At 39.2% G+C, this 23,940-nt stretch overlaps 2 protein-coding genes across 5 annotated transcripts in view; one reads left to right on the forward strand and one right to left on the reverse strand.

Moving 5' to 3' along the window:
• Positions 1 to 12,084, reverse strand: part of GPR146 (G protein-coupled receptor 146) — a 48,558-nt gene extending 36,474 nt beyond the window's left edge. Inside the window, exon 1 of the mRNA XM_027683425.1 lies at positions 11,593 to 12,084. The gene's annotated coding sequence lies outside the window, so the exon portion shown is untranslated. The remainder of the gene's footprint in view (positions 1 to 11,592) is intronic.
• Positions 1 to 23,940, forward strand: part of CUNH7orf50 (chromosome unknown C7orf50 homolog) — a 117,781-nt gene that overhangs the window by 75,503 nt on the left and 18,338 nt on the right. For 2 of the 4 annotated variants that reach the window (XM_027683429.1, XM_027683431.1), the window contains exon 3: positions 18,334 to 18,533. In XM_027683429.1, coding sequence (XP_027539230.1) covers positions 18,334 to 18,533 — 200 coding nt within the window. Of the gene's footprint in view, positions 1 to 12,059; positions 12,280 to 14,436; positions 14,533 to 18,333; positions 18,534 to 23,940 lie in introns of those variants that run through there. The other 2 variants (XM_027683430.1, XM_027683432.1) reach the window with 2 other exon arrangements.

A 23,940-nucleotide genomic window follows, 5' to 3' on the forward strand; every position in this document is an offset into this window, starting at 1 on the left:
ACATCTTAATCTTATTGTAATAGTTTTTAATTACTCATTTCTGCAAGATCGCTGCCAGAGAGTCACCACGAGCCAGATACTCTGTGAACAATTATCCCAAGGAGTTGTTAATTACCGTGGAGCCACTACAGCTCTTTAAAATGTATTGCCTGTACCCATACCATAAATCCATTTTCCTCTCCACTTGTTATGGAGCCCTTTGTACTCTGGATTCTGTGTTAATGAAGGTACAGAAGTGTTGCTGTGGCTTATTCCTCACACTGCTGCCTGTCATCTCTCTACAGACGAGCGTGTGAGATGGAGACATGACTAAAAAGGCCCTGCTAACCCAGCAAGTTAGGTATGATGTGGTCTAGGTTTTTTAATTCTGATTATCACTCTGGAGGAAGAGCCACAAAAACACTACAAAATTGCCTGTCTTTGTAGTGGATTTTGTGGCTTCCTATTTGTAACATTTGTTGCGTGTAAATTTTTGCACTTTGGCCAAAACAAGACTGTTTTTATGACTTTACTTCCAAACGTGTTGAAAGCTTATGTTGGTGTGTTATTTATTGTACAGCACTTAAATAACTTTGCATACCAAACATATGCTAAAGCAGAATTCACAAATGGCATCTCCCTCAGTGTAACTTCAGAAGTATTTCAGAGAACCTGCAGTTGGTGTCCTACTGCAACCACATAAATTTGCAAGGAAGACAGATGATTTAAAAGTTTTTGGACAGAAGTAGGAAAATTATAAATATTAGAAACATTACACCTAATTTGATTGAAATCCCAATGCAAACCTTAACCTAAGAAGCTAAAAAGAGAGTAATGAAAGATACATGCTTTTATTAGGGGCGAAGGATTTTAGAAGCCTTTAGAGGTCTGTGTGCTCTTTTATATGGGTTTTGTTTCTGGCACCTCTCAATGTGGATTTAAAGCAGCTTTTTATTTAAAAGGAAAGATATACAAGCAGTTTGGCGGTAGATCTGCTCTTTGAATAGATTAAAATGCCTCAAAAAACTTGACAGTTGCTTGTAAGAGGAGCTGTATTAGTTATTTTTCTGCTTTTATTTTTAGTAAATAATAAATCTAGTTATTAAATCACTCCTCTTCCTAAAGCATTTCCCATTACCACTGGTGTCCTGACAGGAATAATCTGTTAGGAAGGGTCTAATATGAGACCGGGTAAAAAAAAAAAGAAACAACTTAAAATCTTGTGAGCTCAATCTAACTTCTGTGGTGACCAAAGAGGGAAAAAATTCCTTTTAAATAAAATTGTTCTCTTACTAAATAGATAACTAGCCAAATGCATTTCAAATATTTGTTCAACTGATCAAATATTGCTTTAGGTTTAGAAAACAAATTAACCAAATGTTTGAAGAATTAGACATTTTGTACCTGAACACTTCTCTGTGTCATTACTTCTGTACTGATGACCCCAAATACTTTGGTCAAAATAAAAGGCCCTTTTGATAAAAATAAGTCAGACAAATGTGTTTGCAACTTGGATAGTTCCTACTGTTGTGGGCATTCATGTTAAAATAGCACACTTTTATGTTTAAATTCCAGTAGTTTCATTAGGGAAAGACCAGTCAAATTGCAGTGCTGTCCAGTGCTGGTAATAAGGAATTTTTTTCTGAAGGAACTGAAAATATAAACAATAGTTAAAATTACAGTGTTTTGTTAGTCTATAAGTATTGGGAAATCAGTTTCATATGCCTATATGGAACATTTGAATGAGAAAACAAAGTTGTAAGTTGAAGCAATTTTCCACCAAAGTTAAGCAGAATTACTAAGCTGGCTTGCTTACTGGGTTGTTGTTTTTTTTTTTTTTTTTATTTCTTCATAAAACAACTAAACTGTGGAAGTTCACAATCTTTTTTTTTTCTTTTTTTTTTACTCTCTTGCTTATGAGAAAGGCACACCAGTGTGTCAAATTTAAGTTCTTACTCCTGCTGTAGATACACTGATTGGCTGAAGTACTTCTAGATTAGCTATATATTTTTGGCAAAAAGATAACTTGATAGTTGAACATTAGTTTGAATTAGAGAGAAACACATTTCTCTGTGGATGGGTTCAGAAAGCAGAACAGTCCATCCGGACACTAAATAAAAGCAGTTTCCAGGTGGAAATTCTCAGTTTAGATGTCTGATAACCTTCTGTCGCAGTGGCTGTGCCTCAAGATCCTGGCAGTGTTTGGATCATTGGTATGAGATACCATCCCTCTTCCTGTTCTGGAATTAGAAGCTGTGAACTCCTTTTTCACACTGTTAAGTGTAAGATTTTCTACTAATTAGCCAATAACATGAGTGGACTCAGAGACATATAGGCATATCTAATGCACTTTTGCATGCTGCCTATGCCTAAGAGTTTTAGATAGACCAAATTAAAGTTTTGGCAGTAAGATTTCAAACTCAGTTGATTCCTACGATGGCTCTGCTGTGTTCTGCTGGTACTACATTGTATCACAGTGTGCACCCGCTGTGGGGTTACAGGCTTTGGTGATTATTGGATGTTCTGTTTACAAAATTGTGAACCTTTTCAAAAGGTTGCTAGAGTTTAACTCCTAACAGGACGCTCTGCTTGCTTTGAGTCATTGCTGAACTGAATGATGTCTTCAGATGTGATGCAACTCCAAGAGGAAATGCAAAGGGAAGGACAGAGGATGGCAACACTTATAGTTCTCCTTTAACTGCCTTGACCACATCTTGCAATGTATTTGTATTTGTATAGTATATGAAGATAACCTGTTTTCTTTATTACATTAAGTATCTTGATAAAGTTATGGGTATGGTTTATTATATAGATGGCAGCATTTGTTTGTTTAATTTCATTTTTAACTCAGTCATCATCTGTTAAATTATTGGAGCAATTCAATAATTGACTGCTACCACTACCCACCTCAGAATGAGCAAGCAAACCTATTTATTTCCGCCACAAATCCTTGCTTCTGATGTGTTTGTTGACCACTCATCAATAGATACTGAATAAAGGGGATTTTCTTGCTCATTCTAAACTGCAGGAAGAGAACCAGCATCTTCTCATTGCAGTTGTACCTTGAAATGGCTATAAAATCTGACAGCTCCATTGGAACCTGGCTGTATCCCAGGCTGTTTGTTTCCTGGCTGTGCCTCAGAGTTTTTGATGGGCAGGAAGTTGGTGTCTGTGCTGAACAGTCAAACCCTGTGATTCAAGGAGTCACAGCTCCAGCAGCCAGAGAACATCAGCTGAAGGGAGAAACTACCTGAACCAGCAGCTCACCTAAGAGGATGAAGAACAGAGGGGAATTTCACTTTTGTGAAATACCATACCCTCAGTATGGTGAAAATGAGTCCTGTACACTGTAAGAGATTTATAAATTCCTATACTGGTGATCTATTGCCATTTTTTAAATTTACTTGCTTATCTGCAAGAAAAATATATTTGTCCAAATTATAAATATTTTTTATAATATCAAACACCTGAGTTCAGGCCTTTGGAAACAAAAATTATTTTTTCTGTCTTTACTAGACCCCTACTGTCATTTTGAAATTAGAGGGAAATAATTGAAAGCCTGTAACTGTGCAATGCATGGTGCTACTAAGGAGCATCAAATACCAAATGATCTGTGACAATTTAAGAGTTGGAAAGCTGAAGTTCATCATCCCTATATGTAAAAGGTCGGATACCCATAGCAACGCTGGGTATTTTACACTTATATTTATTACTTTACATATTTTTACACTTATATTTATTTTAAGGAATGGTGTCTTCAGCCAGAGGCTGCAAAAAATGGGATTCCACAAGCTGCACATCCACTTGCTTCCACCTTTCTATCACTTCTTCTTTTTGCTGACAGAAATGTTCACAGTACATCACATTAAGAAACTGATTTGGTTTTAAAGTAACCTTTTTGAAGCGACAAAGAGGTAATTTTTACCCAAATGGGTTTTCAAGACCGTACAAACACTTGTGACAACCCAAGGAAGAGGTGGGAGAAAATGGAGAGTGTGTCTTTTGGCAGCAGTACTAACTTATACAGGTTTAAATTGTTGCTGAAACTATTACCTGAGATATTTCTTCATAAATGTAGAGCATTCTTTAGAGCCTAAACAGAAGTACTTGGTTGTGAAATCTTTCACTGTAAGCAAAATATACTGCATCTAATTTATGAGCATTTGTTCTGCTGCAGTCAGTATGTGACTATATTTCTGCCAGTAAGTTAACAATTTCTATTCTATATAATGTGGGTATTCCAGTGTAAGGCGGGAAAGGAAGAAATCAGAGCTCTGTGTAATGACATTAAGCTTTTAGGCTATAGACAGCTTAAATGGACTCACAGCTGCTTAACATATGCCCTCTGCCTGAACTCGCTTTATCACTTGGTATCTGACTTCTCTCAACGTATAAAAAGTTGATGTGATTGATAGTCGGTCATACAATATTTGTCAGGGGGAACTGAATCATTATGTGTATAGATTCAGGAGTATAGAAAAATAAAGCCGAAAGGACAACAACAAAAACTGTTGACATTTTTTTCCATTCATTAAGCTTTCCTAAAGCAACTCTTTTTGTTTGCTGGAGTTAGTGGTTGCTGGTTTTTCTAAGCAGCAATTGCTGAGTGATTTAGAGTACATCTCTGCTCTTTTGTTTGGATTTCATTTGCGAAACCATTTAGAGTTATAAAACTGTCAACTTAAGAACATTCTATATATTTTGCCAGTGAGGGCCTTGTGTATGCAGAGTTTATGCATTTCTCTCCATTTTGTGTGCTGTTTGAATCTCAGTGTATATCACTGTTCTTCTTTGGGCTAGTTGTTAGAGTAAGTCCCGTGGCCTTCTTTAGAGCAGCAGAAATCTTCAAAGTAATTATGAAATTGCATCTCAGATTAGTCATTAGATAAATGAGTGTGTAAGATTTGCTAATCACAACATCTTGCCCTTGGCCAAGCCTAACCCAGCAGTGTAGTAATAGAAGGCTCTGCTGATGCTTAAAAACACATGAAATTTAGAAGCCCTGAACTGCAACTGGAATTGAATCTTGCACCTAAACATTAGAAAGCATGGACCAGAACTGTTAGTTATGTTAATTACAGTTGTTAAGCCACAGTATGGTACCTTTCTGAACTCTCAGATGCCCTATAATAACTACCAGCTGGGAGTTGAAAAATGTTATGCAAACTCTGTAGAGTTTTGCTCACTGTTTCTCTCCTGCAGAATTCCTTTGGTGGCTCAGCTCAGTTTTACATTGCATGGAAGCTGTAGGGCCCAGGTCCATCATCATTCTGCACAACTGTAATCTCTCATGGCCTTGCTGCTGGCCCTGTTTCATGTATTTAATGTATTTATTTCAGATTTCCTACTCCTGTTTTTCATAAGGTATGGCAGACTTAAGATATCAGGTACTTAAATTATATAAATGTGGATGTGACAAGTCTGTGATATATTGTTGTGCTGAACACGTGCCTGAAGGTTAGAAATTTCTAAGCAAAGTTCCACAGTGGGTTTAAATTTATGTTACTTTGGGCAAGTTGCAAAGTTTGACTTGAACTGCCAACATGAACCATACATCCTGTCATGACAGTTGTCAAGAGTGTGTTTGATGAATCAGGTTATTATCTTTCATTTCCAGTTGTATCCCTGGTCTAATCATAGCAAGATCTGAGTGTAGAAGTAAAAAAAAAATGAAAAAAAAATATTTCAAACATTTTCAAAGCAAGGAAGAGGATGGACCATGCTCCTGTTTGTATCTTGAAAGTTGGAATCTGTCATGAATTTGCATCTCTGCATTTATTCCTGGGTGCCTGGCTGATTATGAACAGTGGGAGATAAGTCAGTGCTTGAAAACTACTCTGGAATTTTTGGAGTCAAAAGTTTTTAAGGGGCAATGACAGATTTTATGAAAGCATTAAATAACTGAAGAGTTCACTCAGCAAATCTGGAAGGATCTGTGCAGGAAGTACAGTGTTTTGTCTTTGCTATCTTGAAAGATTTTGGTTTTCCTGGCTTCCCTAACTGTTCCGGTGTTCCCTCTTCTCCTTGACTTCACACTCCAGTAACCATGCTGCTTGCATCACTGGCAGGAGATCATATCTCCATTTCTATCTTATGACCTTCCAGGACAATTTTAGCTCCCAGTATTCCAAGGGAAAGTATTAATTTTTTAAGAAAAGAAAAGAATTAATGAGAAAATTTCTTCGTCAAACTTGATTTTTTTCCCCTTTGCAGATTGCAATTTTATTCCATATGTTTTAGGAAACATACTGACTTTTAATTTAACCTTTAGCAGAGAAGTATCATATCTGCTTGCTCATTTTACATTCATAATAACGGATTGTCTCTGGTTAAGGTAGAATCCTTATTTTCACTTTGATTTTACTTTAATTTTTCTGTTTCAAAGTATGTTGTATTGTTCCCAGGTAAACAGAAATACAAAGCTTTTCTGTTGCCATTCAAGAAAGAATTCTGACATCTTGGCTTTTATCCAGAGTAGTTAAATTTTTTTTAATTTTGTTTTGAAGATCAGGATTTCCCTCGAGATGGACCTTCCATTTGCTGTTAATCTCTCTCTTCCTTTGCTCTCCTTTTCTTCTGCCAAGCACAAACTACTTCACTTTCAAAGCTTTGCAGTCTAATCCCACTGTAGCCATTATCCCTGTGACTCTTGGTTCACTAACAGCTCAAACATTTACCTTTGACCATCTGCATTTTCTAATGACCATCTCCAGTGCCTTTTGCTGTTCTGCCCCTGTGTGCAATGAAGAAGTTCCTTGTTGTTCCTATCTTAAAACTTTGTTTTGATCCCTGAGAAATTACATGATAACAGAACAGATATGTGATAAACTTAATCCTCCTGTTAGTGGGTGGGTCCATGCATTCTTGTATTTCACATGTTATTCCATCTGCAATTATCCACTCTATTTTGTACTTAACTTGAAAATTATGTAGGTAACTGCTGTTTTCTGTTGTGTTTGTACTTGGTTTATCAAAGATGTAAAATGTAACTTTGGCAGGTAAAACTTGGCTTTGAAATTATCATGAGTTGTAAATTCAATCCTTGTAAATTCTGGTATTTATTTTGTAAATATGTGTAAGCTACTTATTATTGAAATGTAGATTAATACAACTTTATTTTAGGATAACTTGCTAGATGCCCTAATTCCAAAATAAGCAAACACCACTAACACCTTGTGTTGTGCTGCTTTTACAATGATATCTTTCAGTGTGGTCTGTTGGAATACAAACAGGTTTTATGGAACATTTTTTCCAAACAGTCAACAGGTTTTAATTTAGGTTCTTAAATCATAATTGTTTTTCAATTTTCTGCTCTGCCTCACAAACGCATAATGAGGGCACACCTGATGCTATAAAAACCAGATGTCATTTCAGTATTCCAGGGCTGTGTGATAAATTTGGAGAGCTTAAAAGTTGGTATCACAGATTTATAGTTATCAGGGAGCTCACAAGAGCAGAAAGCATGTAGAGCATTGCTAAATAAACAGGATCTGGGAATGGATTGTGCTTTATTTTCAGAGACTTTCAAAATGCTGAAATTATAGATGGAATTTCCTTAAGGAACTTTCAACAGGAGACCATTTCAAACTCCCAAACAATATATTCAAATTCTTTCTCCCTACCAGTCATGTTAAATGAGCCTGTGCAGTGCCACTTGCACTTGATCATGGTGATTTGAAGAGCAGCAAGCAGACCTGAAGGAAAATTAGACTGCGTAATTCATGCCAGCTCTTAGAAACTTTCCTCCTTTACCATTCTCCTTGAGACAAAACTTAAATCGGATGTTCAGTGGGAACTGAACTGTACCTGAGATACAGTTTTACAGTACAGCTTTATAGTAGTTGTTTCTTTAAACAGGTTCAAATTCTGCATACCAGTGTTCAGTGGTGTATTAATGGAAATTATAAATATTTAGAAGAAGAATAATTTCACAGAAATTAATTGGCAAGGCCTAGGTCAGCCATCTCTGATTATCACTAGGCATAAAGTCAAATGCAAAAATCAATAACGTCCATCACATTCATTCCTTGTTTTGTGTTAAGATGTCTCTCTTTTCACAACCACAGTGAGGGTCCAATTCTCTGTCTCCCAAATCCTTTATCCCATTGTAAAGCAAAGCAAGTGGCAAGACATGCGCTGAGGTTGTTGATACCCTTGTACTTGGTTGTCACGGTATGAACGTGCAGGACAGTTGAGGGGCTGCTCGTGTTCTGGGTGTTGCTGTGGGTTTCTGTTTTAGGGTTGTTGAATCATGAAGTGATCACATTCTGCTAACAAAATGAATCCTGCCCACTCTCTTTTCTTGAGTGTCTTCTCTTGGGTCTTGTTCACCACAAATTGAAAATTGCATGTTCCTGCATACACGTGTGTGTGCAGTTGAGTGTATGTGAATGTAGGCATGTATGAAATGCATTCTGTGAGGTTTTAAAAAAGATCTTAGTATAGCAAACTACAAGTGATGATAGTTTTATCTAATGAGGAATTGATGAATAAAAGTTTTGTCGAGGTATATGTGGGAGAATATACAGAGGGTTTGAGAGTAGAGTGTATCTACCCCAGGACATTCATTCCCTCTAGCCATGCATCCTGTTGAACTGTGGAGCTGAAGATAGTGACAACTTGTTGGTAAAGAGGTATCAAGTTTTTACAGGTTTTGATGACTTTGTTGTTTCTAACAAAAATGTCTTCCTAAGTCAAATGCAAGGATTCCCGTTTGAATTGTAAGGAAAACCACCTTTCCTAGGGATTGATAACCATTTATTTTTCATTTAATATTTTGTCTTCTGCTTCACTAGTCTTTCCAATAGATGGGAAAACTGTACCTTCTCCAGCTGTATGTTAATTACATTCCACTTTTGAGGCAGAATGGGTACATTGCAGAGGAGCTGTCAACTTGACACTGAGAAAGCTAAATATGCTCAGTTGAGTGAATCCAGCACTGTGAACGTGAACCACCGGTGTAAATTAGAAAGGAAACACCTTGAAGCTTTACCATATTCAAGAAGTGTCAGGTTATGTTCATTTGAAATGGATGGCAATGCTCTTTCTCCACCAGTGTAGGCATGAGTATTATGTTTCACCCAAGACAGGCTATCCAGGCGTTCAGCAGACCCTGATGTTTGCACCTTTATTGTTGAATTTCCACATTTTTTTGAATAGCATTCAACTTGTTTTGTATAATCCCAGATATTTCCCTTCATAAAATCTTAAATAGGTGAGATTAAACCAAAATGTGTGTCCTTCCACTTTTAAAATAATTTTAACTACTTTGCTGACTGTTTCAAAACCTTGTGGACTCTTTTCAAACAGCTCTTTTACCAGCATTTGTTTCTGTAAGGACAATTAGCATGAACTGTTAAGAACTCTTGACTATGGTGAAGATGGGATTCATCATTGAGGACAAAGTACTCCCAAAGATATGGGACTATCAAGACTAGTAGAAATGGGAGAAATTGGTTCCCATTAGTTCTGTTCTGTTGTATCCAACTCAGCAAAGCAACATGAGATCCTTCCAGATCTCCATACTCTAAAGGGAAAGTTGGAAGGACTCTGTCACTGTGCAGGGAATCTGCTTTAATAACATTGACATGACTGAGGAAGAGTGATAAATCGTGCCTTGAGGTATGACTGCTAGAATGTCTGTGTTTGATCAAAACTTCTGATTGAGAAAATACCTTTTTTCTATATTGTGTGGTTGAAAAGAATATATTCCATTAACAGTAAGTGCTGTGGAAACTCACACCACTTGGCTTCTGAAAAACACATCCTTTTGAACAAAAATATCCCACACTCTGCTTTAAAGATAATATTTATATTTCTGCTGAGGGAGTAATGGGGAGGAATATCACTTGAGCTTGAGAATGTCAGTACAAGTGATATGTGTTGTGTAAGACCCACCTAAGCTTTCCTTGTTTGAAATGTTAAAAAAAGACTTCAATGAGTTCTTCTGCATAAGGATAAATTTAGCTCCAAGAGCCATGCAAAACAGACTTGTTGATTGGTGTGGGAGTGATTGCTGTGATTCCCGAGCTATGAAGGTGCTATCATTTCTGCAAAGGATCTGTGCAGGGGAGGAAAACACAGAACTCGTTTTGAAAAATGAATCATGGGTCTGTGGGTATGACCAAAACCTCATATAGGGTCCTATTCGGTTATGAATCACAATTTTGCTTTTTCGTTGTAAATTGTTGTTCTTTAATTACGTTTTGGCTATAATTTTGTGACTGTTTTGTGTGAAAAGTTCAAAACTGGATTAATAAATCCGTGTAAAAACTTCTTGCTATTTAAATACTGCCTCAGCTATTTTCATAGCTTTATTAGAACAGTTCATGCTTAAACTTACATCCTTTACTTTTGGTCATGGAAGTGTTCTCCAGGTCATTCTGTAAGTGTGTGAGTCATCCACTTCCATGTGTTGTGAAAATTATAAAATAACCCTTAAAAGGCGTGCATTTTCCAAGGAAAGAGCAGCATTGCACCTGCAGAAATACATCTGCACTTGCTGTACTGAATTAGTGCATTCTGTCTGCTGATACTGAAAGGGAGGAGATGCTTGGAAGTCTCTTCTTTCTACCTTCATAGTCAACCAGGCTTTTGTACCCTACAGGTTGGGGATCATGAGGTGCCAAATAAGTGGAAGTGGAGGCATCCAGTCCCTCCCCAGCCCTCCCTGGGACTGAGCGTGTGTGTTGCTGTCAACATCTAATGATGACCAGCATGGAGGGGACAAGCACTGTTGCTCTTGCTCCACAGGCACCTATTTATTATCTGTTCCAGTGAATTCCTGCCGCTGCTGGAAAAGAGATGTAGATATCATGATTTTTGCTTGCTTTGCAGAAGGCAGGCTTTGATTTCATCCTCCGTGTCTCACTGAAGTCTACATAAATAATCTGAAGCTGGCCAAAAACTTTGGAAGAATGTTATGATCTACATCTGTTATCTGTGCCTTTCCCATTTTTGTTAGGGATAAAACCTGCATGCATTAGGGTAATGGAAGAATATACATGTGCTGCATAAACCTGTGTCAGTCGTTCCTAAACAACGTGCCAGAAATCCCCCTTGGCTGTAGGAACAACTAATTGCAAAGTTCTTTTTGACAAAGCAATCAGCCTTGCCCCCCGTGCATGCACGCTGCTGTAATTCATGGTACAGAGCAGCACATGGAACTCGGTGCAAGTATGTTCTCTATGTGGCTGCTATGGTGATTAAAATACATAAATAAAATAGATAAATATGGACCATATTAGAAATCCATTACTGGCACTGTCTCAGATCACAGTCTGCTCCAGCGTGCGGTGTCAGTCGTGTTTCCCTGCTCCTTGGCCCTCGTGGAGCGGGAGCTCCTGGGGGGGCTGCACTCATGTGATGGCCCTGTCCTACCTTGTCAGCTCGCAAATTCAGCACAAAACCGGTAAACAAAGGGCTTTTGTGCATGGTTTATAGTTCAGCGAGGATTAGTGGCCTGACACGGTTTTCAGACGGGACAAGCTTAGCGTTAAGTCTCCCGAGGTTAACGAGGGCGGACGCGGGGCAGGCAGGGGAGGCTGGGGCAGAAAGGTCTCGCTCCGGTTTTGGGCGCGGTACAGAGAGTTGATAAAAGCAGGTTCTGCTTACCTGGGTCGGTGTGTCGGTCACGTGTTCCCAATGTTCCAGCTGCCTTAGGATGTGGATGATCTCAGGCGCTTGCTCGCAGTCCCCGCAGCTCCAGAGGTCCCCTCCGCCGGGCTGGACATCCTAGCCTGTTCCTGGGCTCTGGCTGGATCAGATTCCTGCTTTTCTTCCCCCTCTCACCTTTTAGCATTCTCCGACCGTAAAATCCATCCCTTTCCTGAAATGCAGGACGATGCACTTGTCCAATGAAGTTTTTCTAGGCGAGATTCAAATTCCAAACAAGCCTTTCATTTCCTTCGCGCTGGGGGGAGAGCGAAGGCAGGGAGGCGAAGGAAAGTGCTGGCTTCCTTTAAATCCCCACCAGCGTCTTCCCAGCGCTGGAAGCAAAGTAGCTTGTCATGGTGATCTTCAGAGTTTAACTTTAGAGGGGGAGGGAGAAAGTGGAAAGCAAACTGAATGCTGTAGTGGAGATTTCTCTCTTCCCCCACTGGGCCCCTTGCCGACTGTTTTTATTGATTTCAATCACTGGAGGCTAGCTGGCTCTCAGAAGAAACACTGTGTAATGTGTTCTTTCCTGGCTTTCATTAAAGAAACTCAATGCAGTGCGGTCACGCTGCCGAGCTCGCCTGGCAACCTGCCTACACCCTGTGGTACCTCTTTCATTGGAGGAGATCGAGCTCGTGGTTTGGGGTTGGTTTATTTATTTTTTTTCTAATTCTCCAGCAAGGATTTCAAAACAGCCCCTGCTCTGCTTCTAACTCCTCTCGCAGCCCAAAGCCTTTTCAAGCTTCGGAAGAAATTGTCAGCACCCCAAAGGGGACGACTTTGGTGGCAGTGAAAACGCCGAGTGCTGCGACAGTCTCGTGCTCCTTGTATTAAAATTCCTCTGTGTTTCTGGGGAGGGGTTAAAAGGGCTGTGTGTAAGCCACAGGGATGTGGATACAAATGACTTCCAAGGGGTTTCCTTTTCTTTTTCTTTTTTTTTTTTTTTTAATTCCATCTTCTCCTGATTGGTTAACGTGGTTTAATTAAGGGTAAGGGAGTAAGCAAAATCCTTCAACAAATATGTGAAAATTCCTGGCAGCACTGTAGTTGCAAATGAAGCAAAACTGCATTCCCCGAGCCTGCAGTTGCGGTGGTGTCTGAAATATTACTGTTGTATTCAGGGCTGTGATAGCGGTGGAGAAAAATGAGAAATACAATATGATACTAATTTATGCCTTAGAACCTAATCTGCTGCAGTATGTACTTTGTGGGAGCAAACAGTCTATAAAGTGGAATTCAACAAGCTATGTTCTGTAAGTCTTGCATTCTGTGTGCCTGTAAATGCTTTCTTTTAATTTGGTAAATTGTTCAATTTCTTCTTATTCAGCGGTTGCTAATGATAACACTTTATGGGCTCTTCACAGTTGGCTGTAAATCTATGAGACATGCAAAGATCACATAGTTTTAAATTAAACTGGGTTTCAAGCTAATCAAGGTGCATCTATTCTAAATTACAGCTGCAGATTTAGAGTGCTACCTGATCACTTGTGCTCCTGAGATACTATAGCTGGGTGCACAAGGAGGCTTTTTTTATTATTTTATTTTAAAAAAGGCATTTACATGACCACAAAAAGAATCCTTTCCTGGAGCAGAAAGATAAAAAGCCTGTTCTTATTTAAATCTGGTTTCCTGCAGAACTTGTTTGAGGCTTCTCTGCCTGGGTTGAAACTACAGAAACTTTTCCAAATCAACTTAATATAAATTATTCCCAGTGTTTTTGTTGCAAGGAGTTGAGATTCTAAAAACACCTAGCTTTTATGAAAAATTTGTTATTTTTCTTTGAGCAGCATATAAGTTTTAAAAAATCTTCCTCTGTAAGTGCAACAGACATGATGTAAGGAGGAGTACTTCTACATATTGCTTTTCATTTAAAATTTGCTTTCTGCATGATAATGAAATTTCATGTCTGGTCATACTTCTTTTCAAAAGGTTCTAGATGATAGAAAATAATTATTTAAATTCAGTATGGCCATGAACTGTTCTATGCAAATTCTCTAGCTGTAGTTGGAGCACAGCTCTGTGGCCAGCCTCGAATAGTAAATCATTTGTCAATCTCTCTTTTATGAACCTTGTGTGTAAGGGTTTGCCAGCCTTTCTTCTCTGTGGGTTTTGAACTGTGTTTATAGATTCTGCTTTTTGTTTTTAAGCCGGCAGATGGCCAGTTATTTATCAGGGTTCATATGTATTGTGTAAGGCAGGAACAGGACGTTTTGCATGCTGATATTGTTCACAGGGCATTTTTGGGGCAGGAGGCTGCTCGTAAGCAGAAGCCATTATGTGACGGGTCGGTAGTTCTTGGTCAGCGAACAAAGCCCCTTTTGACATTTCTCTGTATTAAAAGTTATGAAATAACATGAGCTTCATGAACAAACAAGGTGATACAATGCTTCTACTATGAAATAAACCATATAATCTATTTCCCCTCCATTTTGAACTCTCTGGAGTTCAAAAATTTGACGCCCTTTTTATATGTTTGTCGCTGTTATTTTTTCCTTTGAATTTCTGCTGTTGCTTGCTTTGCTGTTGTACAGACTTGTGGTGCTGTGCTGGGAGGAAAGGATAAAAGTCTGTTGGTTTTGGAGGAGCTGGATTCACTGTTACTAATAAATAGTGAATTTGGTCTTGTGGCTTGGTCTGTGGTTACTGTTATAGGTTTGGCAGCAAAGCCAAACTCCTGATCAGGCAGAAAGTTCAGACCTACACAGGCGAATCATAAAGGCAACATTTAATGGATGAGTATTCGGTTGGTTGTGGCAGTTCTTCAGAGTTTCTGACTACATCAACTTTATTCTGTGCTGGCAACGGGCAACCAGGGATGCAAATGTGGGAGGTTTGGATGCAGTGATGGGCGAGGAGGAGGAACAGAAGTCTTTAGGAGATTTCTTCAGTTCTACTCAGGTATAAGACAGTCAAGGACTTTTGTGTAACTATAAATCTGGAAACAAATTTAAAAATGCACTTAGTGCTCTGCTGAAAATACAACACAATTAGTGTGCTGTTAATCCCATCTGGGTGCTGCTTGCTCAGCTATTATGGTTCATAGTCCCCTGGCAGTACAAGCTTTTATGCAGGTGCAGTCCCTGGAAACATACACCTCTTTGGTTCTGCCACTCTTGCTGAAATAAAAAAGGGTCAGATATCTTCAAGAAAACCTGAACATCTTTCTACTGGTTTCTCTTGCAGTTCTACTTATTTTTCTCTGTTCTGAATTGCTTAGTAGGGCTGCTCTACACTATTAAATGCTTCCCTTCAGTGTGAGCTGGCTCCCCATTTATGTGGGTAAGCTCATTTATAAAGACCACTTATAAAATGTTTCAAATTTGTGCAGTATTTCCAGATTACAAAGAATGATGGAAAACTTTAACCGGTATCTGAAACTGCCACAGCTGAAGCCTCCAGATATTTTGAGGCAGATGTCTTAGACTATTTACAGCATATTGCTATATTTACACACAGTTCAGAAATTTGGAAACTGGCATTGATGAAAGGCACTGTATTGGCAGTCACAGCACTTTGCCTGCAGATGGACAGGGTACAGTATAAACTTTGGCAATTTGCTGGAAGATGCCTGAACTCACATCTCTGTACCCGTGCAAAGTTGACATGGGTTTTTATGAGCATAAGTGTGAAAGATTTGGGGGTCTGCCTTTTACTCAGAATATGGCATCCAGTGGCAATATCCCTTTTAGCACCTTTTCAGGCCTTCTGGAAAGCTTCCAAGTGGAAGACTCCCACCTCCTTAATCACGAGAAAACACTGGCTCTCCTCTGAATGTCATTCATTCAAGTGTGCTGACCTGGCCTGACCTTGTTTAGATTGAGATCTAATGAGCCCAGGATCCAAGGTGGTGTGGTAGCTCTCAGCAGGCTTTGCAAATAAGCAAGTGTTGTGTTTTTCTGTGTGCATGTGGTTTAAATTTATCACGTCAATAAACAAGTGTCTCACACACTCAAATAGGGACTTTACAATGTTGTAGTTAAGACTAAATTGCAGCACTACAAATTGTGATGTCACTTTATAAATATAGAAGGAGACAACGTGGAATATTTATGACCTCAAAACAATGAAGTCCTGTTGGTTGGGTTTTTGAAATTTAAATAATGACATAACACTAAAACTCTTATTCCAAATGAGTCACAAACTGGGAACACCTTTCAGAAGAACACCTTTCAGTCGCACGAATGGTTTGGAGAAAGAGAAATTAAAAAATAAGGCTATTGATTTAAAGAAAGCAGAGGTGCATCAATAAAGTAATAAATAATAAACACAGCTAGGATTTAAATTCCAGTAAAAGGTTTGGTTTTGTTTTCTTTCGAGTCTCAGGTTTGGGGGAAATATTTTTTATATATAAATTGCGATAAAATTACACTCAGCCTCAGTGGAGAATATACCACCAAATGTAGGTATTTTCTGAAGCACATAAGGCTTTCAAATTAAAAACACAGTCAAGGACAGATTGGGGCACATACGACTAAATTAACCAAGTTGACATGGATGGATAAAAGTATAGCTGGAACTAGAGAAGTTGCTTGAGCTGTGAGGTTGTGAGGACTTTTTGTGGGGTGTGTGCTGGCAGTCCCAGACAGAGGCCTGATGAATTCAGTTTTCCTTGAATGATGCTGTGGGCCAGCAGAAGGTACCTCCAGCTGTAAATCCCGACTCTTTCATGCCAGGAGAGCCGCAGCCCCGCAGGAGAACAATGCTCTTGTGTCAGACAGCCCACGGCACGTCAGTCGTGATGCTGGAAACAAACGTTGTTAGGGCCCGGTATTTACGTTGGGACCTACAGGGAGGGAGCAACTTGTTTTGTTTTTAATGGAGCAGTCGGGGAGAGGGATAAAAAGCTTTTTGATAATGCCAGGAATGTGGGGGGGAAGGGGAGGCTCCAAGATATGCATTTACTGTAAGTATGAAGAAGCAGAGGCCTCTTTATCAGAGCAGCTCTAATGATGTGCCACAGTCACTTTATTTGAAAGCTTCATGGCTCACAGAAAAGTAAACAAATTCATTACATTATTTTTAAAAGAAGATTAACTGTAGTGTGTCGTCTGTTGGACAGCTGCTGTAGTAATCTTTTACAAACACTTTATAAATGACCACCCTCAGTGTTTTCCAGGGCTTTGTGTGGCTGGACTGTTATTTTAGTAAGTACCAGGGTGGCTTTTCAAATGAAAACGTTGTTTCCTGTATAACAATTTAATTCTACCTTCACCCTAAATATTATTTTCTTCTCAGCATGAACTATAAAATGTCTTCTATACAAATACAACATATGTTGCTTTTTTCTGCATGTGTTTGCAATGAATGCTGGCTTTTCAACAAAAGTAGCTAAAAAGTATTTTGGATGAAAAAAGCAAATCCTCTTTACTTCCATTTATTCTAATTTTTGCTTTCTTGCCCTTTCCTTGGTCTGTGAAAGCACAAATCTGAAAAGATGAGTCAGAGTAAACTTATATGGTAGGTAAATTGACTCTGAACAAATGTTTAGACCCCAGCAGGTGTCTTTGGCAAATAAAGATGTGTTCAGGTACTGTCTTGTTTAACATCCTTTGGTTGAATGTCAGCAAGAATAACCTTATTTAGCTCTTTGGGTGGATTTGTGTTTGAAAGCAGTCAACTAACACAAATTGATATAACATTAAGGATTTGTGAGTTTATAATGTACTTTTAACCAATCTTGCCATAAGCAGTTGATCTTGTGCATTCAGGTTTCAGTTACGGGTTCCTCAAATAGGTGAGAAGGGAGCAGAGAGAGGAGGAAGAGCATTTCTCACTCAGTTGGCCTCCATGGGTATCCCAGGCTCTAGCAGAGAGTACCTCTTTCAGACATATAGGAATCCCTGGAGTCAATCTCATCTTGCTATGGAACAGTGTTTTATTTCTACACAGTGTAATCTCACACTGGATATATGATAAACTCAGTGTGTCTATTTAATGCTCTTCGTCTGTACATGAAATATTTATTTTCATTTGGGATAAGCTGATGCATATATTTATGGCAATACAGTTTTAGATGTGAATAATTTACTGTTCTGTCTACAAACCTAAAGAAATGCCAACCTTTGTGCAATACTTCTCTGTATGTGTTTATTGAAGATTGTGCATATGTTCCCTCAAGATTGCTAAAGTTTCTCCAAGTGGTCTTGGATGAAGATGGCAGTTGTCACATCTTCTCCCTTGGATTAATTGAGATGAAGTCTCTATGGCAGACAGAGGTTTTCTCAGTCCATGGAAGTGTGTGGTTACACAAAAAGCAGAAACTGAGAATCTCAGGGAAACCCTGCTGCTCCCACTGAAATGTGTGTATGCTAAAAAAAAAAATCCAAACCCTCCTTCCACTATGAAACAGCCTCTGCTGTTTACATGCCCCCCTCAAATTTGAGTGTGGGAGAACAAACAGCACAGGAAGTTTTAGATATGATGTTTAATACATAGCTAGAGGTGCTCAGGCACCTGAAGGTGCTCAGAACAGCATCATTATCTACAGAGGGCAGTTCAACAGATCTCTACAAGTGCAGCATTTGCAGTTCTGTGAATTGGGCAGAGCAGAGAGGCAGTGGAAGTACAGTGAGCAGTAAAAACATGAATCCTGAAGCTTGTTTTTGAATATTACCTGTGCCCTTTATTTGAATTTATGCACATTTTGTTTCACTTTCCTATGGAAATATAAACACTTTATTTAACTGTTGATTATTTCAGGCAACGAAAGAAGAGGAAGAACTTATTGCAGAGGAAGAGCAAGAACTCACTCCAGAGGAAAAGAGGAAACTGGAAAGAAAATTGAAAAAAGAGCGCAAGAAGAAGGAGAAACAGCTGATGAGGGAAGCTGGAATCTCCATTAAAAAGGCGGCGCCCCAGAAGCCATCGGGATGTGAGCGGGCTCTGGCCTATTTAACCAGGTAAGAGCAGTAAAACCTCTGCAGGTGCTCCCTGCAGAGGGAATCTGTAAACCAGTAATCCAGAACAAGCTGCACCAAGTAATAGCACATTAAAGGAAATTGCTGCAGTTTAGTACTAAGTTAATGTTTCATCTCAGTTGACACCCTGGAGGACAGTTGATCACCCCCGTTGTGTTTCTGTCGCAGGAACAACAGAGAGAAGTGAAGTATGGTGCAAACATTTTACAGAAAGGCAGCTCCTATCCTGAAGATATTATAGTTGCCATATAAATATCATGGGGTTAGCTGCACTTTGAGAGATGAAAGGCAGACTGCAGAAAAGATTGCAGAGAGAAAATGAGTTTTGTTTCTTGAGTATGCTGTTCCAAGCAAAGGAGTTCCAGTTGTTCTCTTTATATAAGCAAATTCCATGGAATGGTTAAGCATTATGGAGTCTGAATTAAACCACCTGCATGATGTTTGGATATTTGTAAACTAAGATGGGATTATGCCACTATTTTAAGGTTAAACAGTGTACAATGCCTGATTTTTGCATACCAAGGTGTACAGCAAGTATAGTGGCTGATTTCAGATGGGAGGCAATTGCTTTATCTAGTTAGCACACTTATTTAGAAGTCTTAAAATTCCAGCACAAAGCAAAGTCTATGGTTAAACTAAAGAACTACAGGGAAGCATTCAGAGTACCCCACAGACAGTAAGAGGCCACATATAAACAGGATGATAGTGTTTATTTTTTTCCAAACTGCAGAATATACCCTGTCTGTAAGACCTCCAGAAAGCTGGCATCTTACAAATAGTGGGTTACCACATGGAGTAATTCTAGGGTTGCATCTCTGGCCGTGCTCAAAACTGAAGCATCCAGACTGTCTGAATTGTTACTTACCACTCGCAGTGGGGAGGGAGGAAATTAATTGCATTCCAGGCAGAGGGACATGTGCATTTTTGTTACATAACCCTCAGCACGCAGCGATAGCAAAATGACAATAATATTTTTGATCTGGAAAACAGCTGGAGTAGTTCACCACTGTTTTGAACTGCAAATGGATTGACAGATAGCTTTGAACCATCTGCTCAGCCTGTACTCTGGTATGTGTGCTCTGGTAAGTGGTAGATCTCTAAATAATGGATTTCAGGTTTGGAAAGCAAAGAAACAAGCTGTGGGTTTTTGCTTGTTATTGCACTGTTATCTGTATGGATTTTTATCTTGTTAGGTGAGAGAACACGAAATTATATTTGAACTAATATTTGAACCAATTTGATTCCAGAGTTTCACTTAACCTGCACCAAATTACCTTGAAATAGAATATCTGCTCTGTCAATGGTCTTATAATACAGAGTCTATGGACTGTCTGTACAGTAGTAGGTTGTGAGGGATTCTTTCATCAACAGACAATTTGAATTTTGTAGACTTAACAGGGATAGTCATAAGATGCTGAACTGCCAAGCAAACATAGAGTCACTGTTCTAGCCCCAAATACTGCAGGACCATCTTGCATCATTGTCAGTTATAGAAGAACAGCTTAATCCTTTTACATCTCAGACTTCTTTTCAACCCAGTAAGACTGCAAAAAGAAACAAGTGGATTTAAAGGAATCACAGAAGTAATATATTAGCTGGGGAAGGGGAACAAAAATCCAGTTTCTGGAAGTCCATTGCAAACCTTCCAGCAACACCAGTGGGTCAAGGATTTCAATCTATGTGCTTTTGCAGGGCTATGAGCGTGAATAATAAATGTGAGGATAAGTAAATCTTATAGATGCAAGAGATTAATATAATTGGAAGTAAACAAAAGGGTGCTGTGGATTTGTGTTTTGCCCCACCTACAATAAAAGGCTTACATGACATAAGGGTTGGTAAGTGGAGTGACATCTTAACTCCTCAATGACGTGTAAAGCTCCTGTAGGACAGGTGGAACTTGAACTACCATGTGATGACTGAAACTGTCATTTTTATTGATTAAGGGACTCTTTATAGTATGAGAGCACAGCTGTATGAGGCACGAGGTGACTTTCACAAAGCCGTGCCTCGTGCTGTTGGTTGACAGGAGTTAATGAAGGAGAGCATTGATGAGAGGGTATAAGACACAGTGTGCACAGAGCAGGACTGCTCATCACATCCTGCCCTTCCTGACGCTTTCAGAGCAGCCCTGCAGCAGTGGAGCCAGGTTCCAAGTGATGCAATGCTGGACTCAGGCACGTGGGTGATGTTGGCAGCACGGCCGATGTGTGCTCCTGCTGCTGGGGGTCTGTGCTGCTGGGCACATGGTGCTACAAGCTGAGTTCTCTAGTTTCTTTATTTAAGTCTGAAAACAAATGGTCCTTGATGTTTTCCAGTCTCCAGAGGGATCAAATTTTAATTTTCTTGGAGGGCCATCCTAGCAATTGAGAGAGGCTTTTTTCACCATACACATGGCATGGCCACATGCGACAGCAGCTGATGCCAACTCGCAAACTGCAGACCCCAACTACTATACCTGAGGTGCTGAAGGGTTTCCCCTGTGAAGTGGTGACATTCATAGCCCAGGCTTTTGAGCTGCTTGCCCAGTTAAGGAGACCAGAATGAGCATGGCCAGGTTTTGCACTCCTCATGGAGGAGAAGCAGCCAAGTGACTTCTGGCTTTTTTCCTCTCTCACTTTCTGTTGGCCTGTGAGAAAAGGAATGAAGGAAGAAAAGAAGTCTTTGCTTCAGCAGTTTTTGTCTCACCTTTTCCCTCGGTGAGATAATCTCAGGTGGTTCCCAAGGCAGTTCTGTCCAGGGAGCAGTCAAAATGTCTGAGGAAACAGGAAAGTTACTGCCATCAGACTCCCCAGCTTGGTGAGGGAGCAGACAGGAATAGTAATAGAGCTGAAGATATATAGAGGATTAAAAATAGGGAGCTGAAGCAGAAAGGTTATAAAACTCTGGAAAGGAAAAAAGAGAATGTGAAATAATGAAAAAACCCAGAGTGGTACTGAGCAGAAGAGAAAAATAGCTTGTAAAATTACTGCAGAGGAATAGGGAAAAGCAGGAGTGAGGAAGTGGTTGAATAAACTGCTGAAATCTCTTCCTTTTAATAATGACATGCCTTGTTTCTTTATGATGGCAAGTGATGATTCAGATTTAAAGCCAAGATTAGAACGTCTCATTACTGTGATTCTTGGAAAATCTTGAAAAATTCATCCTTTTCTGAGCATTAAGCGACTTCAAGTGAAAAGATGTTGCAATTCATGAGAATGGTAATTAGATTTAATTATAACCTAACTGACCTTCTGTGGTGTTAAAATGTTGGCAGAACTTGTTTGTCTTGGCAAACCACTCTCTCGTAGAAGCTGCTGTTCTTGTGTCTGGCTTACAAAGTTCATTACTGTATGGATCGGGACATATGGTTTTCTCCATCACCCATCAAAGGGTGAGATCTGAAAAGATCTCACTAAAAGTATGTGGAATTACAAGATTGATATCATCTGAAGTAGAAGTAATAGATAATATCATTATCTGGATATTGCTGTGAATTATCTAAGCCTTTCAATACTATTTAAAATATTAACATTTTTAATGTGTTCAAATTTAAAAAATAAGGTGTTGGAGTACGTGTTTTTAATGATTTGTGTTATAGTAGTAGTATATGTCACCAAAATGTTTCCCAAGGCTTTTTGCTTTTCTTTATAGATCTTACTTTCCTCATCCTCGAATTTAAATTTAGGTGAGATTCAGAGATTCCTTTAAAGAAAAAAGATGCTTTTAGAATAATACAAACCCAGGGCACGTCACAGAAACACGAAAGTGTGAGGCAGCCAGAATTCCCCGTGGCGTGGGGAAATCATCTGACTCTGCAGAACCCAAGGCGGTTTTTGCTGAGTGTGGTGGCAGCTCTGCTGACAGCCCTGGACAACCCTGGGCGGCTGTTTATCCGCTGGGTTTGCAGAATGGAAACAGATCCCAGTCCTCCGTCCAACTTTTATTAGAAACAGTGCCAAGCACGGGAGATTCGAAAGCTGAAATGTTGTTCTTCCTTTCGAAGAATACAGAAGTCTTAGGGGTGTTGCTAGAAGCATTTATTTTGATACTTTGGTGTTTTTAAATATGTCTCATGTATTATATAGATGCATAAATAGGACTAACACCTAGAAAGTATATCAGGTTTCTACTCCTGCTGGAGCAGAGGCCATGTGGAGAAGGGCATTAAGAGGTAGCTTAGTGCTCACTCAGAGTTCACATCTAAGGAAGTTTCTGATTTTTCAAGGAACCAAGAGAGGCTTGTCCTGGGCTGTAAAGTGGGCAACAACATTTGAGATTTGAGATTGAGATTTGTGGCCAAATGGCTGAGATGACAGTGGCCCTTCAGGAAATCACAAACCATTCATCCTCCCCCATTTGGGGCAGGGGACTCCATTGGCAGAACTTCTGTGCAAACACAACCACGCTCATTATTGTTGAAAACCAGCTTCTAATTTTAAGCACTTCAAGTGGGCTTTTGTCAGATTTTGTTTGCTTTGTTGATCCATAACATTTTGAAGCTGTTTTTCTTCTCACAGGTTAAGTACTTTTTTAGCCATGGTTAGTGATGTTTGATTTTGAACTTAATAAGTCATTCTCTTTGTTGCAGGCCTAAATCTTTATTAATTTCAAACTTGGCACTGGTGTTGATGTTTTGCTATTAATGTCTTAAGCTTTTAGATATTAAGGGTGACTGATGCACTAGAAATCTAAACATACACAGGTTTTAGTTCCTCCCTCCAGAGACCAGCTCCTTGGATGGGGTAGCAACTAACATTAGCATTTAGTGTCATTTTTCCTTCCTCCGACCTTCAGGTCGGAGATTGAGTTTCCTTCCTGACAGGGAGGTGCAGCATATATATAAGCTCATCAGTTATCTTGAATTTCATAAAATATTGGAGAACTGCTCAGGTGATGAATCTCAATTAGCCAGTAACAAAAATAGTATGTGAACTTAAACTATTGTAATTAGACATGGCAGCATTCCTGAATTCCTTTCAACAGTTGGGACTTTAAGGTGTCTTGAAAGAGCAGTTTTTCCTCAAAGATTAGGGGAATAGTGATGGAGGATAGTTTTGCTTTAATAATCATTTTTTAAATGTTCTGGGGCAAGCATTAACTATGGATGTAATTAATCTATTCATACATGCTTTTAGTCATTTTGTCATATGCATTAACTCCATAAGAAACCTCATGAATCCAGAGAGTCAAATACAGGATGAATTTGCATTTGGTGTTGTTCTGTGGCTGTTTTATATGAACTTGGGCAGGCACTTGCTGCTATCTGATTTCAAAGGCTTGCACTTTTCCTAATACTCTAGAGATCAATGAATTTGTTTTAGCACTTCTCCGACTTTCTATATTGCTTGACTTTTAATTTCTACGAGGGCCTGACCTGCCTCTAAGTGGGATTCCTCTCCTTGATCTAAGT

The sequence above is a fragment of the Neopelma chrysocephalum genome, unplaced genomic scaffold (assembly GCF_003984885.1).
Source record: "Neopelma chrysocephalum unplaced genomic scaffold, ASM398488v2 Primary Assembly neopelma1_65, whole genome shotgun sequence".
Lineage (NCBI taxonomy): Eukaryota > Metazoa > Chordata > Aves > Passeriformes > Pipridae > Neopelma > Neopelma chrysocephalum.